General features: G+C 37.6%; 1 protein-coding gene across 6 annotated transcripts in view; it reads right to left on the reverse strand.

Annotated features, from left to right (window-relative positions):
- Positions 1-247: 247 nt before the first annotated feature.
- CDH11 (cadherin 11) overlaps positions 248-20928 on the reverse strand; it is a 166666-nt gene continuing 145985 nt past the window's right edge. For all 6 annotated transcript variants that reach the window (XM_032284107.1, XM_032284103.1, XM_032284106.1 and 3 more), the window contains 2 exons: positions 5516-5767; positions 248-3133 (listed from right to left, as the gene is read on the reverse strand). In XM_032284107.1, coding sequence (XP_032139998.1) covers positions 2637-3133; positions 5516-5767 — 749 coding nt within the window. In that variant the 3' untranslated portion in view covers positions 248-2636. The remainder of the gene's footprint in view (positions 3134-5515; positions 5768-20928) is intronic.

The following is a 20928-nucleotide window of genomic DNA, read 5'->3' on the forward strand; positions in this document are numbered from 1 at the left end:
AAATTCATTCTGCATCCTCAAGTAACTAGAACAGGGTTTACAAAATAAGATGAATCAATAAATGAATCAATGAATGAATGATGAATACAAACTATACCCATTACTTGAGGACAAAAACAGAGACATGTTCCTTCTTTCCACTGCATAGATGGTATAAATCAGTGATTGCTTTAGAAATAAGGAAGGACTATTTAAATTAAGATTGCTTTTAAGGCAATGTGTTCCAAATGAAAAAGGACTCCACTAGTTGGGAAAGACATTTTATTTCCAAGTTTCTAAGAGTGTTCTACAAACAATAGAGGCTTAAAGAAAAAATAAAAGGTAAAAAGAAAAAGAAAAACAAGTATTCTTAACTACTGAAAGGTAAACAGCCTTTTTAAAAAAGACTTCAACATAAAAATGCGAAAATGTAGTTGTCATCTCTAATCCAAACACATTCCTAGAGAAAAGGATCATCCATGGTGACAGGGTTACTTACAGCTGTATACTTATTTAAATGCTATTCATATTCCTTTTGAGTTATTTCTTCATTGTAAATTCAATTGGAGATCTGTGCAAATCTAGCAAAATATTCTTTGGATTACAAAAACTATATAAAAAAATGAACACAACCTGCAATTATGGAAGTATTGAGAATGCGTAATCCTTCACTGAGATGAAAGTTTCTAAAGTGACATGGTCCACAGAATTTATTCCATTGAAGTGTTCAGCCCAATTTGATTTAAATGCAAGATAAAACGGAAGTGAGCACTTCATAAAAAACATTTCTTTGTATGCATGCTGACTAAATCATAAAAATAGTACATAACATGGTATCAAGAAATGCTTCAAACAAACTTTCACAATAAAGTCAGAAAAAAAAAAAAAAAACTGTAAAAAAATTGTCTGCAATCCAAGAAAAAGCATGTGCCCTGTGTTTAGGGGGAAAGAGGGAAAGTACTTGCAGTGTGACTTTGTGTGGTCTTTCCCCAAGTATTGCTACGTTTTGACCTTTGGCCCAACTGAACAGGTGAAATGCCCTTCAGGTAAGTTTCAATCCTTCAAGAAACTAGAAACTAGCTGGGAGGCAGGGTACTAAAGACAAACTCCCGGACCAAAAGGCATTGACTCTCAGAATCTCACATGGTCCCTGCCTTCATTCTGAGCTTACGGATCTAAGCATATTCTAAACAAATGAATGAATTTTGAAATGAATCGCCCTTTCTCTTATTAAAACTGAAACTGCCACATCATTTTACAATTAGTTTAAATTACAGTGAGAAAAATACCCAGTTTCAACTGTCAGAGTCTTACAATAGCCTGGTAAGTTCAACAAAAGAAAAAATAGAATAACATTTGAGTCTGGGGAAAATTCATATTTTGACTCTAGTCCCCCAGGCCCCCAGTGCTCAGTGTGGGGCACAGAATGTATACCTGGAACATTAGAGTTCTGATTGCTCCATTCCCTCATGGATTCATCTCTCATAGCCATCAAATTATTGATATACAAGATAAATGCATATTATATAAGACATATTGCAAAGTCATAGACTGAACTAGTTCTTTCACATCCTTCTTTTCAGAAGATGTGTGCGAAGAGAAGCCAGGAGGTTAACACCAAGAATGTACAAAAAAGCTTTACATGATGTTACAGAATCTTGTCTGAAAAAACATTTGTAAAACATACTTGATTTTAAATAAACAATAAAAGCAGCAGACAGACTACAACAGATCATAAATAGGGTTATTAAAAGATCACAATTAAATTAGAAATATAAATGGATCATTAGAAATACTTAACGTTTTTTTTCAATGTTAAGAATCAAACCCAGAATTAAAAAAGAATCTTTTTTTATTTCAAAGTTTGCTTCTTATATTGAAGCTCATATTAAAGCAACAGTACAATGTTCATAAAATATAAGTGTGATGCCGTAACATTTTCTTAAATGTCAGAATACTGATATTTGTATGTATACTAAAATAAGAACTTTAAAATTGTACAAATAGATACATTAAAAATGACATAGAAATAGGGCGTCTCTCACTGAAACAAGACAGTTATATCTGGCACGTATTAGTTTAAGATGAAAGTAGAAGCAAAAAGATTTACAAGAATCAGCAGTAACAAGATTGATGCTCAAGAGACATAATTGTACATTGTATTGTACATACATTGTATGGGTTTAAGCTGGCTGAATATTATATATTTCAAGTTTAAAAATGCACTACATATAGAGTGTCCAGAGTTTAAGGCGAAATTACAGCTCAGAACTGTTGTCCTTTCTAATTTTGTGGAAGCTTCTTTGACAACTTAAAAAAGAAGAAAGACTTAGATGTTCATAACACATAAACAATTTCCCTTCATTGTCAGTTCACCATTAGACTTCTCCTTCACTTAAATATTTTGTATGCCAAGTGTTTTTTTTTCCTAGTGAAGTTGATAAACAACTTCAATATTTGCCTTTTTGTGAGAAAAGGTATTTCACAGTATTTACCACTTTGTTGTCCTCGCAGTTTTATTAAATGTGTCCTCTCTGTAAAACTTTGCCTGTTTTAAATGAGCCTTTCCTTGTTTTAAAAAAATACCTGTTTACACATCTTCTAGATTCTTGAGAACGCCAGACACAGTTCTTAAGGCCAAATTTGTATCGTTATTGTTAAGAATCGTCATCAAAAGTGTCTTTGGAACCATATAAGTCTGCTAGTTTCTTAAAACGAGGTCCCCAGTTTTGTAGATAATCATAGTCCAAGTCTGAATCTGTGGTGGCTGACTCTAGGGAGCTCAGGGACCCGGCCACTGAGCCCCTGCCTTCATAACCATAGATTTGAATAGAGTCATAAGGAGGGGCCGTGGGGTCATTGTCTGCCTCTTGTATTCTTGTGTTGATGAAGTCATCGACATCCACGCTGCTGGGTGCTGGCCGGAGCCCAGGTCTAGGCATGTACTGATACTCAGGTTTGATGTCTTTGCGGGGGATAAATCCATTGATACCATCAGGATTCTGGAGAGTGGCAATATCAAAGGCTTCTGTGTCTTCTTCTCCACCCCCTTCATCATCGTAAGTAATGATGTTCTCACGGACATCTTCTTCCTCAAAGACAATGAGTGGTTCTTTCTTTTGCCTTCTCAGGGTCACGAACAATACTACGATGACTGCAGGGACAGAAAAAGAAAGTAAGCATTTGTGAAGTCCAGTATTCCTGGATTCTTCTACCAGAGGAACTCTGCTTACTGTAAACCATGGGATACAAATGCTCAGAACTGGAAACAGCATAGGAAATGAAAACTTTGCCTGCAATTCCCAACGGTGGATAAAATTGACCCCCATCTGGCTCTTCCCCTACAAATGCTACTGTGAAAACATTATACCCAACAAATTGGGAGGTTGGGACTATTTTGAACTTTTAACAAATGAATCCAGATACCACTTAGAAGTCATCTTCCTAAGAGCTAGGACGATTCTGAATATGTTGGTCTGTAGTCTCTTAAAAGTGGGTAATGCCAATTTCTCTTCACAAAAAAAAGGTAGCTGTTTTTCCAAGGTTTAACAATGAGGACATGCAGAGACCTCAGAGCCTGCCTCTTATAATAGGTGATGGCTAGCTCCTGCCAATGTCTGAGAAAGAACATTGATCCTATGTTAACTTAATGTGAAATCTTATCATAAGTGTGGCTGGATTCTTTGTAGCCACCACATAGAAGAAAGGAAGTTTATAAAGCCCCAGAAGACAAAACCTTCTGTTTATATCAGCATAGGAAAAGAGCATCAGCTGGAACCCCAGGTAAAGCAATCTCATGTCTTCCCTGGGAGAGGGGATTCCATTAAGTTTGGGCAACTTAGGAGGGGTAAGGAAAGTTCAGCCACAGTTTAATTCTTCATTGATTCCCTCTGTTCCCCAAGAGGCTTCTACCATGTTCCATTAGAAGGCTCCCCCACACACTTGGGAAGGTTGAAGAATATGTTTGTGGCTGAATTTGGCATGCCAAGTGTGCACCCCTCTGGCTCCACCATTGCTCTGAGAAGCAGGGACGAGAGGTTGTTTTTTCCCTGGACTTCATATGGATCCCAAAGCTCTGTGCCTTGTTCTCGTGGGCACTTCCACTCACAGAGAACACTCCTTTTCACTTTCTCTGCTTGGTGGACTCATTTTTCCTTTCATCATGGATACACTTCCTGGCCTCCCATCCTGACACCAGACAGGACTACTGGTACCTTCTTCATGCACCAGCCTGGCCCTGTTATTACCCTCATTATAACATTTATCACATGGTTCACACATCTGTCTCCTCTGCCATTAATTTTTTAGGAGTTTTTGTATTTTACTTCTTCTGTTGGAAATATTCATCTCTCCAAGCCTCTGTCCTCAGCTGGGCAACTCTTTCAGCAGCCAACCCGTGTGTCACATCCCCCAGAAAGATTTCTCTGACCTTCCCAGGCAATGTCAGATGCTTTCTACTCTGTGCCCCAACCAGCATGTGTTCATGTCCCTATTATAGCAGCCACCATGTGCCTCAGTTTATCTCTTCATGCATACTTTCCTTGACATACTGTGAACCTGTGGAGCACAGAGATCTCATAGAGTTCTTCTCTTTATCCCTCAGGACCTAGCACAGGGCCTGTTGCTCAGATAATACCCACTAACTATTTGCTGAACTGAACTCACTGGTTCTTTCCTACGGAGTAAAGCTCCATGAATTCATTCGAGGTAGAACCAAACACCATGGGAAAAGTGCAGGTTTGGTGTCAGGCATGCATGGGTTTGAATCCTGATTTTGTCTCAGAGTTCTGAGGCTCTGGGACAAAATGATCTTCCTGAGGTCCAGCAATGGCAGATGTTATGAGCACCAGCAAATGGCTATTTTTTTTTTTTTTTTTTTTTTTTTTTTTTTTTTTTTTTACAGAATAAGCCACAGATGAGACACAAATGCAGAAGAGGGGCACCGAACCCAGGAGGCAGGTGCAGGAAAAGCTTCCAAGGGGTCCCCATGAGCTGAGGTGTTAGCATAGATGTTATGTATGATCATTAGTGGAGGGGATAGAGTCCTGCTTCTTCCTTCTTCCAGTTCCCGAGTCCTTCCTATGCTATCTTTTGTTCCTCCTCGTGTGACTAATGTCCATAAGCCTTCTTTTTCCTTGTGAGACAAAACCATTGCTAATACAGCAGGTTTCTGCCCAAATCCCTCTTATGCCAAACCTTCTCCCATGTCCCTGAAGCCCCTGCTGACTCCTGCTATACAGCCCTGTGATGGCCAGGCAAAATGTTAATTGTGACTTTCCTTCCCTGTTCCCTGCTGGAACCTGCTGGTTCAGTTGTCTGCTCCCCCCAGTACTCCATCAAATGCATGAAGCAGACGTCCCCCACCATGCCTCGGCAACACGCACCCCCCCCCAGCTCCCTACCCCACTTCTTGTCTTAAACTGTGTCGACACTCATAGCAGGGTCCTGGTTACCAGCCTGTACTTGAGAAGCATGTTTCAAGGAGGGGCATCCGGTTACCAGGCTCTTCCTGCAGGGGACCAGGAAGCACCCTTACCCAGGAGAATGACGATGCAGGCGAGGATGGCGATCAGCGCGCCCGTGCTCAGGCCGGCGTTCAGGATGTAGGCCTCTGCATTGCAGGAGAGCAGTGCCCCGTTCACGTCGCACCCGCAGACTTTGATGGTGAGGGTGTTGGTGCTACTCATGGGCGGGATGCCACCATCGCTGATGACTATGGGCAGGAGGTACAAGTCCTGCTTCTGCCGACTGAAGCCTCCACGCCTGGCGTACACACCTGCTGTGTTATCTGCAGAAAGAGGGGAGACAGGCCAGGCGCCCGGTCAAGACCGTTGGAATCACAGCGGCTCTCTGCTCTGCAGAGCTGAGGGCACTCTTATCATAAAGGTGAACCACCAGAATCGTTCTTACTTATTCTTTCATCTAAGTATCTGCAGAAGCCACCGTCATTTGGCATGATAGGATCACAAAACAAACTATCTGCATTTTGGAACAAATCTCAGAAATAGGCTCTTTGTGATTTGGTGGGGAATTGCCACTGAAAAAAGGGGAAAACCAAAGAGAAAATGATGTGGCAGGCTTGTCAGTGAAGGGAATTCCCCCACCACCTTCCGCCACCCAGTTAAACATGTCACTTCTCCTGCTTAGAATGATTTGAAGTTTGTTGCTCTCGTGACTCAGTGCACCTCTGACTGCATGATGTACAATTAGATATTATTTCCCTAACCCAGACTTCACCTTGCCTTCTGGGCTCACATCCCATGTTTTCCCACAGAAAATGGTGTGGCAGGCTTGCTATTGAAGGAAATTCCCTGATTGGGTATTGTCCCTTCTCCAAATGCCACAAGAAAGCATGAGCTTCAGCAATCTACTCTATGTTAGCACAGGAAATGTTAATCATTAAATATTCAAGAGAGTACGACAAAAAAAAGAACAAAGCTTCTTTCTCATGTGCAAATTTCCTACTTTATGACAATCATTTAGCCAATTTTTGTTTGTATATTTTTGAAAAAGAAATCCCAAGTCCACCTTCAAATCTTACCCAAACTATGAATCCACACATTAGTCATGGAAATAGATATGACTTAAAGAGAGCAACTATTTTTATAAGACTTGCAGGAGATTCATGGTTTCTTTAAGACCCCAACACCATCAGCTACCCAATTAAACATGTCACTCACTCCTCCTGCTTAGAATGTTTTGAAGTTTGTTGCTCACATACCACAGTGCACCTCTGCCTGCATGGTGGACTATCAGATATTATCTCCCTAACCTGGACTTCACCTTGCCTTCCAGGCTCACATCCTACGTTTTTCCATATGGACTAGTTCAGCCTGACATGAAGAATTCAGTTTTGTCCCCCAAGAATGCCGCATTCTTCCCTGTACCTGGTCTTTTTATCCATTGCTCTCTTGCTCAAAATAGCTCTTCCTTTTATCGTAACAGATGAACTTCTCAGGCCTCAAAATAGAATTCAAAAGTCATCTCTTAAGGGAGGCCATCCAAGACCTCTCCCATCATCTCCTGTGTGACCCATCACACTGTCTATTCTTCTAGAAATTCATAGCCTACTCTTCTGTCATGATTTGTTGACATAACCACTTTGACCTCTGTGAGACTGTGAACTTCTTGAGAATAGGGGATTTTTATCTGATTCATCTCAGTCTCTCCAGGGCCAGAAACAGAGCAGACATTCAATAAATATTTGTTGAACAAATGGCAAAACTGTATTCTGGGAAGGATTTAACCAAAATTCCAGATGTTGGCTTTTCTGTATTTCCCAATCTTGTATAGTCTCTGTCCCCAAAATGCTTCCTCATGTTTTCTCTATTAGCTGCAACTATTTCTAAGATGTACTTTCTAGTGGGAAATCATTGCTATTATAAAACAGTAGAAATTTTTAATATGTTCCATCAAATTACACATACGTGCATATACACACACACAGTGAACTCCTGGTACGGTCTGCCTCTGTTTGTGGGTTAAGAATCAGAGTTTATAGCAATATGAATGTTACGACTAGCATCACAGCCCAATAGCTGGTAGACTTTAAATTGACAGGATTCTGAATTAGCTCCTGTGGTAGGGAAAAAAAATCTCAGACTTTCAAAATTATTTAATATATTTTAGGTTAAAGAAAATGTATAATTTTCCCTTGGTATCTGCAGGGGATTAGTTCTAGGATCCTCCCCTGAATACCAAAATCCAGGGATGCTCAAATCCCTTATATACAATGGCATAGTATTTGCATATAACATACACACATTCTCCTGTATGTGTTAAATGATCTCTAGATTACTTATAATACCCAATACAATATAAGTGCTATGTAGTTATTATATACTATAGTTTCAAATTTTGTATTATTTTTTATTGTTATATTGCAATTTTTTGTTGTTTTCTGTTTTTTTCCTCCCCCTAAATAAATTCAATGCTCGGTTGGCTGAATTCACAAATGTGGAACCCATGAATATGGAAGGCCTATTATGATTTATTTTCTGTTGATTTTACACAAACGCTCACACACACACACACACACACACACACACACACACACATATGGCAGATTCAGTCTTATTTAGGGATGAGCAGAAATTCTGAGTATTGCAGATGGTGAGGTTTGGTACTCTCCGGCTCTAGTAGACCTTATAATGACCAATTCTCCGCCCTTCACTGCCAACATTTCATCCAAAACAACATGGAACAAGCCCTCAATTCTGTATTTTCTGAATTTTGTATGATTGGCATACATTCCTCTTATTACTGGGGAAAATTATACAAAAAAAATTGTACATACTATGAAATAGAATGAAAAAACAAAAGTAAGCTAGTCAAGTAAAATGGCAAGTGAAAATGCAGTCACCTGAGGTTCTTTCCTGCTCTAGGCAGTACATACCATTGTTCCATACTTACTAATCACAACAACAATTACGTGTCTATAATAAATTAATTCAAAATATATTTTCTCTTCGTGTGTGTTTTTATAGTCAAATCAGACTCTCACGAATTGAAAGTTACACTATCTACTCCATTTTAATAATCTGAAATGGATAAAAATGAATGTTAAAAATTTAACTGAATTGCTAGGTTAAAGATAAGTGTCTGATATGGGAGACATGCCCAGCAGATGACTTGCTTGGTTTATATACTGGGTCCTGCTCTGTTACCCATGGTGCCATGGCTGGAGAGTATGGGAACAGAGTATTTTTGTTTTTATACACTTGGAGAAGTCACAATTTAAAACTGTGCTTCAGTGTGCCATCCATGCAGACCTGCACTTCCAGATCACAGCAGCTTGGCTTATAGAGGAAGGTACTTGAAGCTCAAACATCAATGGCAAACATGGATCTGAGCATGACATTGGCATGTGAATTCAAGATGTTTCATATTCTGAACAACTGAGTCCTCTCAGACACACAGAAACCACTACATAAAAGTTATTCAAAGTACCCAACTGACCAAACCATTTATTTACAGTCCCGGAGTGTTAGATCAGTAGAATCATAAGAACTTTTTAAATCTCTGCTATTAAAACATGCTTTACATATGGATTTTAAGATCAGTTGAAGAAGTGGGAAATAAATGAGCTAAGTGTTTGTGGGCAAATACTAATTATCTGCTGTTGATTGGGTAATTTTTCCCATCTAGAGTCTCATTTGTTCATCTTTAAAATTAGGAGAATCTTTGATAGCAAGCATGCCTCATGGTGTTGTTATGGAACTAAATAACATGAGAGAAACCAGTGTTTATCCTCTGTGCTGTGCTCCCAGAAGGCTCAGGGAATCCTTCTACCAGAAAACCGAACACCCATTATTGAGAACCTCCAGGGCTGGTGAGCTGGCAAAGGTGAACACTGTGGGTAGGAGATGTGTCTAGCAGCCTGGTTTGGCACTTAGGTGGTCTATGCCACTTGAGTCAATAAAATATTCCCCCTTTAGATCCAGGTTGCTCCACGACCAATGGGAGTGTCAGCTTTCTCTTAGAAGTGGCATTTCTGAGTGGCATTTCAGTATCATGGCCTGTCTTTCTTGTGACCCACTCTGATCACTGATTAAAAATAGTCACTATGGCCTGGTGTGGTGGCTTATGCCTGTAATCCCAGGACTTGGGAGAACAAGGCAGGCAGAACACTTGAGGCCATGAGTTTGAGACTAGCCTGACCAACATAGCAAAAACCTCTCTATACTAAAAAATACAAAAAAAACCTGGGTATGGTGGGGCATGCCTATAACTCCAGTTACTCAGGAGGCTGAAGCAAGAGAATCTCTTGAACGTGGGAAGTGGAGGTTGCAGTGAGCTAAGATCGTGCCACTGCCCTCCAACCTGGGAGACAGAATGAGACTCTGAATAATAATAATAAAAAATCCACTGTGGGTTGCTATAGTAGTTCACACCTGTAATCTTGACACTTTGGGAGGCTGAGGTGGGAGAATCTCTTGAAGCTAGGAGTTTTAGACCAGCCTGGGCAACATAGCGAGACCTTGTCTCTACAAAAAATAAGAAGTTAAACAATTATCTAGGCAGGGTGACCAGCATCTATAGTCCTATCTACTTAGGATACTGACACCAGAGTCAGTATCTGAGCCCAGGAGTCCAAGACTACAGTGAGCTATGATTGCACCACTGCACTACATCATGGCTGACAGAATGAGACCCTGTCTCTAAAAAGAAGAAAAAAAAATAGCCACTATGGTCAGGAACTTCATGAAAAATAAATAGGGACACACAAGTCGAAATAGAAACAAACTAACAATAACAAAATCTCTTGAATAGAAACCAATTTTTAATCCTATGTTTGACTACATACTAGCTTTAAACTCCCTATCCAGGTTGTAGTGGGTCTCCCTCCATTGGACATATGCATTACTGAGGTTTATGGATAACCCAAGATAGAATGACGTTCAGTGAGGATGTATTTCCATAAAAGTGTCAGATTGGCTCCAGGTTAATAGGATGAAACAGAAAATGACAAATATTCCATCAATCTTAAAATTTCCATAGAGATTTCTCAGATCTTTTTCTTATATAAAGATTCTAGGAAGTAAAAAACTCAATCTTTGGGGTCAAACAGACCTGGGTTTGAATTTTGAAGCTTGTACATATTAATTGCCTGACTTTAAACATATTAACGAGGTGTCTTGGTTTTCCATATTCTCACCTGTGAAACTAATACTTTTAGGTAAAATTTGATTCCATTCATAATGCTACTTAGCACAGTTGCCAGTCTTTTGGAGATGCTCAGTAAATATTAATTCTTTTCTGGGAAGTTCTTCTCTTTGAGCAGTAGACTAATGAGGAAGAGGAACTTATTGGCAAAGAGAGGAAAGTGAATTCTTGGAAATGTCACTGTAGCTTTGAATGTAATTGCCTGTGCAGAAGGACTCTTCATTCAAAGGTAAGAAAATATTTCATATTCTTCAGTCCTGGGCAAGTTATTTCCCATGACAAGAAAATGTTTTTCAGGCATCTTGGTTTTTCATCTTGATACCCGTGTTCTCATCCCTGGCCACAGATATGTAACCAGTTTTATGTTTTCCCCCACTTAGGACAAAACTTGCAAATGGGGCCATTAATTACTAGAATATATAATACACAAATTATAGTGTTTCTACTCATGGAAAAGGAAATTCAGGCTTCTAAGTTTCAGTTTAATCTGGACTCCTAATCGCATGCTGCTTTTACCTGTACATATTTTAATTATATTAATAAAATATAAAAGTTCCTGATAATGATGATCTCCATAGTACCAACTGGGGAATACCAATATAGGGGTTATGATGATGATATAGCCCAGTGGAGAAATACATAAGCCTGGCATTCAACGGGAGCATTAGAATGGAGAGAGAAAAAAATGTCCTTGATAGACAGACTGCGCTGGGTGACAACCTGCATTTAGGGGAGGGAAAAAATTTGGAGCAGATCAAAGTGGGCAATATTTGGGCCTAGCTCCTATACATCGAAAACCTGAAAACAGGAAGCACCAAAGCAAAGGGCCAGGACCCTCTGCCCTCACCGTGGTGTCAGGAGAGAGACTTATCTGAGGGAACAGCATCAGTCACCCAGCAGTTTCCCTAAGGCTCTGTAGATGCTCTTCCTTGCCAGTGCTTTTCCTCTGTCCATCTCTTCTCTGAAGTTAAAGAATCCTCACAGCTTGACCTGATCAGAGACTGTCTATCCTACGAAAAAAGGCCACAGGCTGCTTCAGTCTGGGGATCCTCTCTGGAGACGTGGGAAGCCGAGAATGTAGGCCAAGACTTACTCCCAGCGAGGTATTTTGTTCACTGCTGACCCAAATCTGCCTACTCTACATTTCTGCTCAAATCTCAAGAGGAAGAAGATCTATCTACCACATGAAAAGCTCCCACACACTTGAGGACAGATATTCAGTCACTAGCAGAATACTTTGCTCTAGCCCACACCACTTTCCTTAGAAATGTGGCAATAGCTCTGTCAAGATAATGGAAAAAATATTCCTGTGCTCATGTGTGTACACACACACACACACACATCTCTCTATCTCTCTCTATATATATAAGAACATACATAAAATGTATACGTAGTATGTGTCTAAAAAGTCTTAGCAGAGTTATAAGCTTTAATGATTTCAGAAGTACAGATGGCATACAATTACAAAAGGCATCATTTGAGCATTTAATTATTTAGATTTATTTTATACTCATTTACATTTTTGAATTTTGAAAAATTAATTTCAAGTTTTGATGTCAATGTTTGTCATCTTCTGGAATAATAGAAATTTTGTAGAACATTTTAAAAAGTTTGTGGCAAGATACTCCTGGTGTTGCTAATATTCCATGATGAACTTAGATGAACTTAGTAGCCCGTGTGTATACCTCTATTTTCTTGCCTTTATGAGTACCTTATAAGCCCTCTACCTACCTGTCATCACTGCATATTTTGCACATTTCACAGCCCACGGTGATTGAATGTCTGACCTATTCACCAGACAGTAACCTCCTTGAGGGCAGGGGCCTTGTCTTATTTAGCTTTTCACTCATCTTTGTACATTTAGACATTTAGCAGTGTTGACAGAATAAATGGCTGGATGCTATTCTTTCCAATGCATCTCATATCAGTCTGGCTTTTCCACACAGTCAGATTTTACTGATTCATTACCTTACAGTCCATTTCTAGTTTCTATCTTCTTCAACTCCTCACCAATGTTGCTTATATTTATACTGTGCATTTCGCTTTTGCTAAATATCTTCATTTTGCTATCTTATTATTCTGTTATTATTATTAGTTCAATTGAAGCGGATTTAACTAAGCGACATTGATTGAATTGCTAATATGGGCAAACCCTGTTCTTTGTTACTTTTACATATATTATGCCAAATAATTTTTCAAACTGTGCAAAGAGTATAATGATTCATAGGAAACAAAACGGAGAAAGAGGGAAGCAATTCTCATAAGCACAAGGAAAGAACTAGAATTCAAAGTCCTCCAGGTTTCATTGAATTTTTTAAGCACACAATTGACCCTGGAACACTGACATTATTGCATTCCAATTAAACTAGTTTCTTTTTTAATATCCACAACCTATTGTTCAATTAGTTGAACCTATTGTTTAATTAGTTGAACTCCATTGCAGCCTATAGTTGGGCTCAAAAAAAAAACCTGTTTCTAGACTCAGTGTCTAGGTAAAAGAACAGTTCTTAGATACCTAAGAATTTTGTGGCATTGAGACCCACAAAAAATCAGAGGTACTCATTCAACGGCTTTTACCGTGGCATTTCCAGACACACACGTACACACACCAACACATACCCTTCACAAACAAATTAATGTGAAAGAGACAAGAAGAAATCTATTACTTTCCCAATATTTTGGAATAAAGGAAATGCTACAATGATGCATATTCTAAAAATGATGAGCCTTAACATACTAATGAACAAAATTGACCAATACTCTGATGGCTATGTCTTCTATCTGAATTAGGGAGCTACACACTACTGTTCTTCCAACGATTGTCTTTCAGACTGAGTAACCTGCAAAATAAGAAGTACAATAAAGAGTAACGGTAGGAATAATCATCTGTGTACATGTGAAATTCAAGCATGTGTGTATGAGTCATTGAAGTATGCAGTATGTTAGCATTAAGAGAATTTTCTTTGTTACATTGTATCACATTTCTTATAATCAACTCTGCTTCCACTTATGTTTGATAATAATTGTCTCCTTGTTGGTAGGGTAAATAGAGAAAAAAGTACATACTGCTCAGGTATTTCTTAGCTTAAGACAAAGAAAACTACCAAGAGATTCAGGGGGATATTGACATTTAGGGTCTTTAAGCTAACTAGTTAAGTCAGTGACCACAAGCAACCTTGAAAGAATGACATCTGATCTACCAAGATCTATTTATTTTGTTGTTGTTGGGCTGGGGAGACAGCAGGTTCCCAGATAAACTCTGTTCTGTGTGAGGCAAACTGCAGCAAAGAATTTTACACAGAAAAGAAACATGATTATTTACACAAGTGAAAATGGCAGGGCATTAAAAGACATCTGCCATTTTGATCTGCCAACAGAGCATCTTCCATATTGGAGCAATTAAGGGAGAAAAATACATTCTACAAAAATCTGTTTGGCTATCTTTAAATTATGAAAGTGAAAAATCAGAAGCATATTTGGATGCTATTTTGTGCTGCTCATAAAAAAATGTCCTTAGTTTGTTGAGGGGGGTGGATAAAGAAAAGCATTTATTTGCCAATTAGTTCAATCTCAGTGAATCTATCTTGGCTAACCTTACTAAACCGACACTGCTTTACATGCAAACATTTTTTATTTTTTTAAATTTTTTAAGCAGTGCAAACTCAACTCTGAATGTGTCAGTGCTCATTGATCTGCCACATGGCCCATCGTGGATATTACACTTGCCAAATGAATATATTAGAAGGTCATCTCATGTTGGCCCCTAACCCTAGGTCTCCAACATAATTTTGTGGACAAGTAAATGAATGAATGGATGAAAGAATGGAAGGGCTGGGTGACAGGGCACTGATTTCTTTAGCATATTCTGGCATCAAATGATGTGTTGTCTTTTTCATCCTGAAGATTATTTTGTGACAGATTCATTCTTTCCATAATAATGACTAATTCCTTAAATTTCTGAAGAAGATTATATGTCATGAAGTGTTTTCTCATCCACTCCTTTACTTTTAATTTATGCCTTTAGTCAACCTACGTTTCTTAAATGTTTGGATATTGCCTTCACAGAGTTCATATTCTAGTGGGAGATGGGGAAATGTTTTATATGATTAGAATTTACACTGACAAGAAAAATTAAGGTAGGGCAGTATTCCTGAAGCACTAGGAAGACCAGCCAAAATGATCTGAGATGTTGGGCCAGACTTCACTTAAGAGATGACTTCATTTACAGTGAGACTTAAAGGAGGAAGTGTAGATGGAGGAGTAGATTCCCTGCACCTGAACATGTGAGAGCATGGCATATTTGAAAAATCTTGACATGGTTTTAAATTTCCGAATCTTAAGATTTAAGGTAGCAAGAGAAAGGAGATGGTACAAGCAAAGTGTACAAGGAGTAAATCATGGGATGTCTTGCTCACTAAGCTATGGAGTTTCCATTAAATATATAGGAAATAGAGAGGCAGGGAAGAATTTTAGAAAGAGAGACACATGGTCAGGTTTATTTTTGAGGACTGAGTGAAGTTCGGTCAAGGCCGGAGTCAGACAGACCCGTTTGGAGGTCACCATGTAGTTACAGCTTCTCTGTGGGTAACTCCATTCATGGTCACTATCAAAATTAGTTGTGCTTTCACAATATAACTAACTTTGCCGGATGTGCTTTTGGGGATTCCCTGACATCAAAAAGGCTATGTCTTATTCACTGTGAAAGTCTTCTTTTAGGACACTTTCTGGCACTTAGTACATGAGAGCACCTCAGCTTTTTATGATTATAGAAGGAAGGAAAGAAGAGGCTCTCATAGGGAACCTAAGAAATATCCAGAATTTGATTAAAGCCAAACTGACACTAACTACAGAAGGAGCATCAAGGATAGAGAAGGCCAAATCAAATAGGGAAGGGTCTTCATGGTGTGCAATGGACTGCTCTTAAAATTGATTTACTTGAAAATCCCAAGTATTTTTATTGTTATTACAATAAAAACTCATTGCAAATTCCTAAAATTTTCCTTTGCTGCTCGAGCCGACAGCAGAACGTTCTCATAGCCATGTAACCCCATGATCTGATAAACCTTCAATTCTAGTTTAGATGGCCCGTTATAAAGCATGTAGCCTTGGGGTTCTGAGACCCTGGGATATATTGCTATTTCAGTACTAGTTTTTAGTATGTCAGTGCCTTTATCTCTCAAACTGGCAGCTCAATTCATATAGTATAATAACTGACAACTGTTTTATAAAGCATTGTTAGGATTAATTATATATCAAATATTCAGATATTAATATTAAAATTGTTCCCCCTTTAGATATGAAGAGCAAAGCCAAGCCTTTAATCTCTAGGCCTTGCTTTTTCCCCTGTACCTTATCAAATGATCATTGTTCAGAATAAGAGGTTTGAAAATTAAAATTATGAAGTTAATATTAGAATATTGTAATTATAATTACCAGGTTATTAGGTCAGCAGACAAATCTATATTATCTTGTTGTTAGAATCAAAAAATTGTGATAAACATTAAACATTTATTTTTTAGTAACAACAGTGTAAAAGAAGTTCTCTCTCTCTTTTTTTTCTCTCTGTCTCTTTCACACACACTCACAGCCTGAAACACAAATCCTAATTTTAATCTAACAATCAACAGTATGTTTATTGATGAAACTCGAAAACTAATTTTCCTATTAAAGTAATAAGTAAATCAAGAATGGCCATTACCATTGCTATGATATAACACATACTTGAAAAGTATAAATCTATGCAATTAGATGAAAATCAAATATTCTTAAAAGGTGAAACAAATTGCCATTAATTTTTATGTAGTTATCACTCTAGAAAACCCAGGAAAATCAGCTAAGCTATATCACTTTGTAATAATGCCCAATAATAAATAAATTAAAATAGTTATAATTAATACTAAATGTAGTGACTAAGAAAATAAAATTAGACCAGATTTAGTACAGTCTGATTCATGGGAAGCTTGGAAGTCGCCTCTCCATCCAAATAAAAAAACAAACAAACTAGAAATTTAACAACTTTTTCTATATTCCTAAGAGAAATGAGTTTACAGGGCAAATAGCTGTCCCCAAATTGGAAACATACAGGTAGATATAGAGACTCCAGGAACTCTACATGGTCCTTACAGTGAATAACAGAGAAAAATTACTTCCTGCTCTCAGTAGGAGGAGGCAAAAAGGAACCATTTTGAAATACACCAGAGCATTCTGTTTTTAACAAGGTCTGATCTTAGCAAAACTTTTAAAGGAAGCCTAATTTTCTGGAATTTTATCAGAGATGAACTGACCTAGGGAAAAGAAACATCCAACCATAGGCCACCCCAGGTATCCTGTCCCAGCAAAGCAGGGAGACAAAAAACAAAACTGAGGAGCACTTGTGAAGTTCACAGTTCAGAGGCACAAGCTTAATAAACTCTGAGACCCAGTCATAGGACAAGGAATACTTTTCTTATTGTTTAATTGACCTAACACATAATAATTTGTTCACAATAAGAATTGCAACAATGTATTTGATTACTTGTGCTTATTCATATATACAGTCATGAGTCTCTTAGTGACAGGGAAACATCCTGAGAAATGCATTGTTAGGAGATTTCCTCCTGTAAACGCAGAGTGTACTTACACAAACATAGATGGCTTAGCTTACGACACACCTGCCCTATATGGTATAGCCTATGGCTCTTAGGCTACAAACCTGTACATCATGTTACTATATTGAATACCGTAGGCAATTATAACACAAAGGGTAAATATTTCTGTGTTTAAACATAGAAAAGGTACAGTAAAAATATGACATAAAAGATAAAAAATGGTATGCCTGTATAGGGGACTTCATATGAATGGTGTGTTCAGGACACGAAGTGGGTGAGTCACTGAGTGAGTGAATGTGAAGGCCTAGGACATGACTGTACCCTACTGTAGACTTTATAAACACTGTACACGTAGCCTACACTTAACTTACAAGACATTATTTTTTCAATAATAAATCAACTTTGATTTTTTTAATTTTAATTTTATTATTTTTTTTAACCTTTTAAACATTTTTGTTGGCTGGGTGCGGTGACTCACTCCTGTAATCCTAATTTTGGGAGGCCAATACAGGTGGATCACCTGAGATGAGGAGTTTGAGACCAGCCTGGCCAACATGGTGAAGCCCTGTCTCTACTAAAAATACAAAAAATTAAAAAAAAAAAAATTAGCTGGGTGTGGTGATGGGCACCTGTAATCCTAGCTACTTGGGATGGTGAGGCAGGAAAATTGCTGGAACCTGGGAGGCAGAGGCTGCAGAGAGCCGAAATGATTCCAGCCTAGTAGGCGACAGAGCGAGACTCCATCCCCCCCGCCCCCCCCCCAAAAAAAAGAAAGAAACGTTTTAGTTCAAAACTAAGACATAAACCCACACATTAGCCTATGCCTACACTGGATCAGGATTATTAATATCACTGTCTTCCACCTCCACATCTCGTCTCACTGTAGGGTTTTCAGGGATAGTATGCACATGGAGCTGTTGTGTTCTATGGTAACAATGCCTTATTCTGGAATACATCCTGATGGACTGGCCTGAAGCTGTTTTAAAATGAACTTTATTTTTGATAAATAGAATGAGTACTCTCAAAATAATGTTTGAAAATGTAGTTATAGTTAATACTAGGTGATAGGAATTTTTCACCACAATTATAATCTTATTGGACCACGTTTGTATATGTTGTCTGCTGCTGTCCTTGTTATGTAGTGCATGAAACACACACACACACACACACACACACACACACACACACTTATTTATGAGTGAAATAAGTGACAACAATGATATAAGGAACAGGAAGGAGAAATTAGGATTAATTTCTTATTATAAGGTACTTGTACTACCTGTGAAGAGACGTAGTGTTATTTGATAACAGACTTGGATTAATTGTAAATGTATAGTTTAAACTCTAGGGCAACCCATTAAAAAGTAAAAAGAAAAAAAAAAAGAAGTACAGTGACAGTGGTATGCTTAAAAAGGACATAAAATAGAATCACATAAAATATTAAATTGAAACCTCAAAAGCCAGAAAAATAATAGAAAACATTATGTAAAATTTACTTTATAATATCTTCCAAAATCTAAAGTAGCTAACCATAAACCTAATAAGAAATACATGGTACAAAAATGAAGAAAACTACAAAGACTTCCTGATGGTCATAAAAGGAGAATTGATTCAATGGAAAGTCAGACCATGGTTTTGGATGGGAGGAATATTTTTAAAATTTTATTTCTTCTTAAATTGATCCATAAATTTAAGATAAACTCAATAAGATTCACAAAAGTACTTGCCAAGCACCTGAAAAATAATTCTAAATTATATCTGAAGGAATAAAAAAGCAAGATTTGTAAAATAGTAATAAAAATAATGCAGAGAAAGCATCTGTCAGGTTTAACACATATATGTATAAAACTATTTAAGAAAAATATGATGCCAGAGTAAATAGACAGAATGGGAAGAATAGAAAGTCAAAAAAATCTAATCATAAAAAATGTAGAAGACGACAAAGACAGTGTTACAAAGCATTTGGGCATGATTAAATATTTCATAAATAATACCTAGGAAATGGTCAACAAGTGGGGAGAAAAGTGGGAAAATAAGTGGACATGTATTTTACAATTTCTGTTCTTTTTCTTTCTTAAAAAAAGAAATGTATGCAAAGAAAGGATACACAAATAGCAGTGATTATTTCTGGGCAGCCTATTATCAAGTTATTTTACTGTTTTAATATTATTTTTGCTGGTTTGTATTTCCCAATTTTCCTACAAGAAATAGGTATTAATTATGTAAAAGAAGCAAATTATAAACTTCTTCACAAATGTATTTTACTAGAATTATTATGGCTGTGATTAAAGTGAAAATTGAAGTTCTTCTTCCTCCTCTGTTCACGCATTCCCTGGATTCCTAGATTAATCCATAAATTAAATTTCAGATTGTGCTTCTTCTGAGGATTGTTATTATCTGACAATGGGATAAACAAAGACTTTTTAAAATGACTAACTTAGAAGAGACACAAGCTTTATATTCGTTTTACAGTGTGCCATGTGCAACAGACAGGGTCCTCCAAATATTCAGATTTAGTGTTTGCACTTATTGCTGTGTGACCTTGAGCAAATCACTGATCCTTCTGATGTCTCATATTCTTCCCTTAGCTGAAAATTGGATAAAATATAACACATGCCTGCCCCATGTGGCTGCTTGAAGAACTGGGTGAATCAATGGCATGAGAAAGCTTTATAAACCAGTTAAGAGCTACGTAGAGGAGAGATATTATCTCAGCCTTTTTTTTTCTTTGCACTTTTCTCATCCATTACATATTTCTTGTGATTTAAGAGATGCCATATGCCTGATATTTTCAAAGTAAATGCATCTCAAAACCTGGGCGGACCAGCTCTTCACCTACCCAAACAGCCCTATTCCTGATATTAGTAGCTCAAGATGGGCTTAAATGTTGCAGAATCATCCAGTGTTCTACTTTCCTGCTGCCTGCTGAGTTGGCTTTGAAGCTTGGGCTGTGTGGAGTGGAATGAGATAAAAAGAAATAAAAGGCTTGTGTGTATTAAGATGGCTTTTCCTCTTATATTCTTAAAAATGCCGAACGCTTATGCCGGAGTTTAGGCAAACACAATACTGATTATTTACATGGCATAATGGAAGTAAACACTCAAGGAGAAAGAAACTTGATGCTTTTACTCAGCATGATATAAACCATTATCTCATGTTTTCTATGGAAAGCAGTCTCAGCTGAGAAATTTGGTAACTCAGTAGGCTATTAATAGGATGTGGAATGTGATTACTCCTTTTGGATTACTTCAATATGTAATTACTTTTAGGAGCTAGTAGAAAGAAACTCTATTAAATGATAATTATAGGACTCTATTTGCTTTAAGGTTCTGTAATAGCTTTAAACATGGGAGTTTTCATTAACTGTTTGCCATAGTTAATAAAGTAATTTTTCTTAAAAAGTAGCGATTTTCTGCAAAAATGGTAGCTCAACAGTGGTATCAGTCTCTTGTAAGAGAAGACGGGGTGATTAATTGTTCAGCAGATGCGCTTATCTAGGGTTATATAATCTCCTTGAAAATATAGATGGTATCCATGAAGTACTGTGACAAGGTAAAATACTTATAACTCCCTAGAGAACAATATGTCTTAGTGTAATGTTTTCAGAGGTTAAGAGCAACTAAATATGATTGCATATATAAAAAGAAAATGTATAGGCAGGTGATGGAGGCAGTTATCACAGCAGGGGAACTTTAGT

The sequence above is a fragment of the Sapajus apella genome, unplaced genomic scaffold, assembly GCF_009761245.1.
Source record: "Sapajus apella isolate SASKATOON/1434 unplaced genomic scaffold, GSC_monkey_1.0 scaffold15, whole genome shotgun sequence".
NCBI lineage: Eukaryota > Metazoa > Chordata > Mammalia > Primates > Cebidae > Sapajus > Sapajus apella.